Genomic DNA, 7,874 nt, shown 5'->3' on the forward strand with positions numbered 1-7,874 from the left:
AGAGCCCTTTATAAAACAGATTTTAGCATGTTGGATATTTGGAGACAATGCATAAGCTCGCCAAAGTGGCATCCGGTCCCGACATCATCACTACCGCGACCGTCCAAACGGTCAAAGACAACGTCTACTGTCACACCCCGACCAATGAAGGCGGAAACGTCGAGGCGCGACATGATTGCTCATTGCACAATGACACTATAAAGTTACAATATTTAAGAAACTCATTTAAATCCATATCATAATAAATAACACAACAATTGTTCATACAAAATGCCAAATAGATAGATAAACAAATAACTTGTTCTTTTATTTTCTAATATCCTAAAGCCAAGATAATAAGTTTCTTCAAGTAATCCAATCAAGCTAACATCAAACCTGTAACATTGCATAAAATAGAGTTTGTCAACACGAAGGTTGGTGAGCAATTTTCATAGTTTTGGACAATAAGTATATAGTATGAAATCCAAAACTAGTATATGAAAACAATAAATAATAGCAACAATTTAGATAATAAAACCGTCAATAAGAATACATTGACGACAATAATGAAATCGTCAATAAGAATACATTGACGACACCTTTCTATATGGGGATACCATATATAGTCGGAATTAACGTATGATCATACTTTGATGAGGCTACCCGCCTTAGCATTCAAGAGGCTACCCGCCTTAGCATTCAAGAATTTGCACATAATCATGTAAAGCATATAACACCAAATCGAGCATTTATTTAAGTAAACATATACAATACGTGTTGTGGTTTAAGACTCAAGTATAAATCATTTGAATTTGAATAAGTATGCAATGCCACCCCCAAAACGAAAGATGGGAAACGGGGGATGAAAAAGTACTCACATTAACAAGTAACTTGAAAGATAGTGTCGTGAATAATCGGAGAGATCGGTTTAACGAGCAAGACCTATATTAAATGGGTCTCGTATTAGTAAGTAGTCTTGAAAGGGTTTAAAATAAAATACATGACAAATAAAGTAAATAAATAAAGTTTAGGATTTAAAATGTAAATATTTGAGAAATTAAATAAACGAGTTTTGTAAAATAAGTTTACTCGAAACCGGGTCTCGATATTCTATTCATTAGTTTTTTTCTTTTTTTACTCAACCTATGTTAAGTAATAATGTGGGTTAAAATGCGATATTGCAAAACCCTTGGTTATAAGAATACCAAAATGAGGTTTAAACGAGTGTTCGGGTTTGTCGGTTCGAGATTTGATAATTGACCAAGCTCACAGTTAACTTCCTAAAATAATAAATGTTATGAGATAACTCAATAAAATCAAAATAGACTTAACCAAGTATGTAGTTCTATTGTGAAGAACCTTAACGTTCGTTAAGCGAGTATACGACCTTATCGGTTCGAACTTGTTATAAGATCAAGTTGGTTACCGACATGAAAAGTATGTTTAGAAATTAACTAAAATTGATTTAAAATATAATCTTGAAGAAAAATATGAGTTTTGGTGGCTAAAAACACACTTGTGTGTCTTAAGCGAGTGAACTCGGTTCAGTTCGGTTTTTGGTTCGGTCCTTGACTCGGAATAAGACCGAGGATGGTTACCACATACCCAATTACCATGGAACTTGTAAAATAACTTATAAATAATAATACTCAAGTTTTACATTCAAAAAGTTAACAATAAATCTTTTAAACAAAAGTTCGGTTTTTGGTTCGGTCCTTGACTCGGAATAAGACCGAGGATGGTTACCACATACCCAATTACCATGGAACTTGTAAAATAACTTATAAATAATAATACTCAAGTTTTACATTCAAAAAGTTAACAATAATGCTTTTAAACAAAAGTTCGGTTTTTGGTTCGGTTCTCAATTCGGGATGAAACCAAGGCTAGTCACCACATACCCAATACCATGGAACTTGACAAATATGAACAATAAACTAAAATATGTAGAAGTTAAGCAAGTATAACAAGTTATATGGTTAGATTTGTTAAATATATAAACAAGGACTACAAAGTCCTCCATGTAACCTTGCCTTACTAGCCCGACATTTCAACCGGCCGAGACCGGAGAAATGAAAGACCGAAGGTAAACAAGGAGTGTATATTATATATATGTTGTAACATCAAGCTTTAAGTATTGAGAAGTTAGTTAAAATGAAAGATTAGCTTATGAAGAACAACCTTAGAATTCAAGAATTTGAGAGAGAAATGAAGAAATGAGCAAGCACAAATGAAGAAGATGGGTGTGTATATATAGGGAAAGTTGAATGGGTCTTTCATAAAGGGTGTTTCATTAAATGGGTTGGTTATAGACCCAAGAAATCACAAACTACAAATGGGTCCTTCAAGTCTCCATTTTGGTAGTTTTAGTCCCTGGAGTTCGTTTTGAGCGTTTTCGGGGAATTTTAAGAACCGAAAAGGGTGTTTTTTTTATCCAACAACTATAAAACAAATATATAACATACAATTCATCATTTTGATAATATCGAAAGGTTCGGGATACAAAACGGGTCGGGTTTACATTAAGAATACAAGTATAAAATAACCCGAAATTGACAAATGTCACATCTACTTTGGCCAATCAATCACCGTCTCAGCCCATGTTCTATGGTCGTTGTCAACTTAATCTAAACGAGTTGGATCTGGAATTAATTTTTGACGAACCAGATGAGTTGCCACGGCCGGTAGGAAGAGATAAAGCCAAGGCGGCGGCTAGAGGTGGAGGATCTTCGTCCAGAACCACATAATCTAAGAGTTCCGACATAAGATCATATCTTGAAAACTTGGAGCTGAGGCTAGCCGAGATTGCCGACATTAAAAAACAAAAATAGGAGGGCCTCATGAAAATGCACGAAGAAAGAAAGGCGATGCTTGCGGATTACAAAGCGATGCACCAAGAGCGAAAGAAACAAAAGGAATTCGAGCTCCTCACAAAAGATCTATCGCATCTAGATCCTGTGTCGCGGGCGGTGATGGAAAAAAGAAAAGCCAAATATTGACCAAATATGCAAACGAGGACGAGGAAGACGAATACTAGGTATATTATCATTTTTTTATTGTATGTTTTTTTTATTTTTATTTGTATGGTTTTTATTTTTATTTTGTATTATTGTATTTCTTTTTATTATTGTATTGGTTTTTTTGTTTTATAGAAAAAAAAAGAAAAAAGAAAAAAGGTTGGGCTTCTTAGCCCCCTCACCATAGAGGGGCATTATACCCTAGGGCTTCGATGCCCCCAGTGCCCACGTGGCGCTGAAGTGGCACTTTGGAGGGGTTTCGAAGCCCCCCATCATAGCACGCAGCCTCACTAGTGATAAACAGCCAGTGACTCGAAACTCGATCGAGATTAGCATGGTTTTTAAATGAGTCGGCTCGGGGTTTGTAGATAAGCCGAGCTTGAGCTAAGATTAGATAGCTCAATTAGCTTCAGTTTTTATTATTTTGTATCCCAAGTGAAAGATATGTAATCTTTTTAAATAAAACTATTTTTTATCTAATTCGGTCCGCTTCGTATCAAAATCTATTCTCCTTTTTAAGCTCTAAGAGCATTTCCGGTTGATTCTCCATCTCCATCTCTATAATTATACTAAAAACACCATCTTTTTCTCTCATTTTCAATTAAATAATATTTTTTTATACTTTTATCATTATCTTTTCTCTTTCCTTCACTCACAATCACTTTTAAAAACTTTAAAAAATTATAGAGGTGAACAGTGTGTTTCTCCAAATTTAACCATGAACAATAACATTTTCTCTCTCCTCATCTCACAACCACTTTTAACCATCTCTAAAAAATAGAGATCTCTCTCACATAATTTGAAGAAACCACTGGGAATGCTCTAACATTTTAACGGAACCAATTGCATTACCTAGTAATTTGCAAACTTATTCATTTCAAAAGAACAAGTTATTGGAATGCTTATGTGTGCCTTAGCTATGCGACATTTTTTGATATTTTTTTTAAGTTTACAGTTTCAGCAATTTAAGGTGTTGTTTGTTTTTAAGAGGTAAAATGTCTGCAGTCTGCGGACCATATCTGCAGACATCTGTAGCAGAAGAGGTGGACCAAACCTCTGCACTCTGCAAGAAGAAGACTGTTTGTTTTTTAACGTCTGCAGACTTTTAAAACTTTTAACATATAGCTTTATACCAAAAATACAAATTATCCAGTAACAATTAAAGGTATATAAATCCAAATTTTATACCAAAAAATACAAATTATCCATAATTAAAAATACTCACAATATCAAAATATATAATCCAAGATTAACATGTAAGAGAATCATTAGGTCCTTACAAACAATCTATAAAAAAGTTCTGACATTAATCTCATAATCAAATCGTCAAGTTCCATCAGTGTAGCTATTGCCAAGTTTTGCCAAATCTAAACAAATAATTACAAGTTAGAATAATCCAAACAACCCAAAATAATCCGAACTAATGCAAACAAAAACCAAACAACATGACGCAAACTAACCCAAACCGACCCAAGCTAACCCAAACCCGATAATAAAAATAACCCAAACATTTATTGTCTTACTTTTGAACACAAAAAAGAAAAGCGAACATTTTTTTTTATTAATTCATGGAAGCCCAAACCCGTATAACCCGAACACTTTTTTTTAATTATATATGAACTACTTACGAGGTCGAGTTTTGGCTCGTTTCATTCATTATGTATGATTTATCTACTTTCGAAAATTTGGCTTAAAAACAACTCACAACCCAATAACCTAAACTTTCTACAAACCTTTTTCAACTAAAAACTTTCTATAGACTTTTTATAAGCCTAAACTTTCTATAAACTTCTTTCAATTAAAAACTAATAATATTGAACAATTATGCAAAATTATAATTGAACAAAAAATCCCCAATCAATTAACAACTCAATTGAACAAATCAATTAACAAGAATTCAATTAACAAAAACTTAATAACCCAATTAAAAAAATCAATTAATAAAAACCTAAAAAAACTAATCAATTAACAACTCAATTGAACAATCAATTAATAAAAACCTAATAAACTAATTGAACAAATCAATTAATAAAGACCTAAAAAACCAAATCAATTAAACAAACACAATTAATTAACAATTAGTGTACATGGATAGGGAGTCGGAGCAGATGGCGGCCGAGTAGACGGTGGCGGTAGGGTGGCAGGCGGCGGAGTAGGCGGTGGCGGTAGGGTGGCAGGCGGCGGAGTAGGCGGTGGCGGTAGGGTGGCAGGCGGCGGAGTAGGCGGTGGCGGTAGGGTGGCAGGCGGCGGGTTGGGTGGTCGGCGGCGGCAGTGAGGGAGGTTGAAGGTGAAGATAAGGAGATGTGAGGATAAGAGAGGAGAGGAGAGTTGTTGGCTAGGGTTTTTTTTTATATCTGATGGAAATAATAAGTTTAGAAGATGCTGGAAGACTATGGTCCAAGTTTGCACCAAGAAGATAGCGCGCAGACGTTTTTTTAATGAAATGTCTTCAAAAAAACAAACAGTCTTCAAGGCTAAAGGTCTGCGGTGGTGGCGGCGGACGGTGGGTGGTGGTGGTGGACGGTGGTGGTGGTGGTGGGTGGTGGTGGTGGCGGACGGTGGGTGGTGGTGGACGGTGGTGGTGGTGGTGGCGGACGGTGGGTGGTGGTGGACGGTGGTGGTGGTGGCGGCGCATGATGGGTGGTGGTGGTGTTGGACATTTGGTGTTGGTAGAATGTTAAGAAGTGTGAAGATGTGTGAAGAAGTTGAACAATAGCTTCTTTTTTAAGACCATAAAAGCAATTTGCAGATCTTATTTAAAAAAAAAAACAAACAGTATTCAGAAGCTTATGTCTGCACACCCGCAGACATAAGCCTCCTGTAAAAGTTTTAAACAAAAACAAACACAACCTTAGTTAAATCATTTATAAGTTAAAATTAAGTATTCAATAAGAATAACAATAAAGTGAGATTAACTTTGATTCTTAAATAAGTTAATAATTATTATTTTAATTAATAGCAATAGCAATTAAGTTTGATAAAATGCTTTATTTCAATAATAATATTTTTATCCAATGTAATCTTTTTAAAAAGTGTTATATGATTGTTATGCTTGGCTATTTTATTACAAAAGACATAAAAATTAATTACAAGCATTTGATATCATGATTCTTTTAGATATCATTTTCATCATATATTCATATTAGAACTTTATTTTTTGAGTTATTCAACTTTTTTCATTTTTTACATAGCCTATCGGCCGTACCAAAAAAAATCAAATAGATATCGGCTGAATTCTTACCGCATCTCAGCTACAACACAAAAGAGGTAAAAAGGAAAAAAAAAATAAAAAAAAGGACTTACTATGAGATGTTAATAAAGTAATAAATTATGCATTAAATAGTCACATAGTTATTCAATCCATAATATAATATGATAATGACAGCACAAGCCTTCCAGTTACTACAATCCATGAACCTGCATTCAAACCTCAGGCGCGAAACCCAACATTTAAAATCATTTTCAACAAACCACCTCACATTTGATTCAACCCCCATCGTCCCATCAGTTTCCATCAACCTTCATCTTCACACCACTTCATCCAATCTACTCAACCAAGATGATGACTTCACCCACCACATAGTCTCCCTCACTTCCACCACTTATGGCCTTCTAACCCTTGACCCACCAGCCTCTCCGACCACCGTTGCACCCACTCCACCCCGGTTCACCTCTGGTTCACCACCTGATGACGTCATCAACTCATGGGAACTCATGGCTGGTCTTGATTCCACCCCAGAAGCCTTCAATTTCACCCCACAGTCTTCCAAACCATCCCCTTTTAGATACCCATTTGATCGAAATCACGAAAACTCAAACCCTAATCATAAAAATCGGATCTTTACCCGACCCGGGTTTTCAAGATTTCAAGATAACCCAAACCCGGATCATAAGAATCCGATTTTTACAAACCCTAATTGTAAAAATTCTGTTTTTACCAAACCCTTGGTTTCAACATTTCAAGAAAACCCAAACCCAGATCATAAATTTCAAGAAAACCAAAACCCGGATCATGAATTTCAAGAAAACCCAAACCCCGATCATAAATTTCAAGAAAACCAAAACCCGGATCATGAATTTCAAGAAAACCCAAACCCTGATCATAAATTTCAAGAAAACCCAAATTCTGATGATAAAAATCTAATCTTTACCAAACCCATAATTTCAGCATTTCAAGAAAACCCAAGCCCGGATCATAAAAATCCAATCTTTACCAAACCAGTGGTTTCGGAACCGGATTATTTATCCGGGTTCGAACCGCTCTGCCCACCGAAGGGGGAAAACAAGTTGGTGATCTATACGACGACATTGCGTGGTGTACGCAAGACGTTTGAGGCGTGTAATGCGGTGAGGGCGGTGTTAGAACAATCCGGATTGTTTCTCTGCGAGCGGGATATATCGATGGACGGAGGATTTAAGGAAGAGCTTTGGGAGCTGATGAAGGGGAAAGATAAGCAGGAATGTGTGCCACCAAGAGTGTTTGTGAAGGGGAGGTATGTAGGTGGATCAGATGAGGTTTTGAGGATAGTTGAAGATGGGTGTTTGGGTCAATTGCTTGAAGGGTTGACTAAGTTAAAGCCAGGGTATGTGTGTGAGACTTGTGGTGGTGCAAGATTCTTGCCTTGTTCTGGTTGTAATGGAAGTTGTAAATTGGTGATGAATGTGGAGGAAGAAATTGATGAAAGTGATGGAGATCAGTTGGGGAAAACTGTTATTGTGAAATGTAGTGATTGTAATGAGAATGGACTTGTTCGATGTCCGGTTTGTAGTTGATCGTTTTTGGGTATGTATTTTTGAGAAAATTTTGTTTTTAGGATGATATTTATAAATGAAATTCAGATTAACATCACTTAAGTGAGTTGTTTAATTTGCAGCATA

The 7,874-nt window shown here is 35.8% G+C and overlaps 1 protein-coding gene across 1 annotated transcript; it reads left to right on the forward strand.

Annotated features, from left to right (window-relative positions):
* Positions 1 to 6,374: 6,374 nt before the first annotated feature.
* On the forward strand, positions 6,375 to 7,874 carry LOC143599366 (uncharacterized). Its single transcript, XM_077077341.1, has one exon. The coding sequence runs from the start codon at positions 6,375 to 6,377 to the stop codon at positions 7,767 to 7,769; it is 1,395 nt and encodes a 464-aa protein (XP_076933456.1). The 3' UTR covers positions 7,770 to 7,874.

This window comes from Bidens hawaiensis, unplaced genomic scaffold (assembly GCF_021521415.1).
Source record: "Bidens hawaiensis isolate Kalapana, Puna unplaced genomic scaffold, B.hawaiensis_p1.1 tig00052073_1, whole genome shotgun sequence".
NCBI classification, from domain to species: domain Eukaryota; kingdom Viridiplantae; phylum Streptophyta; class Magnoliopsida; order Asterales; family Asteraceae; genus Bidens; species Bidens hawaiensis.

Coding starts and splice junctions, on each gene's coding strand:
- LOC143599366 (XM_077077341.1), top strand. CDS start 6,375: ATGACAGCACAAGCCTTCCAGTTACTACAATCCATGAACCTGCATTCA.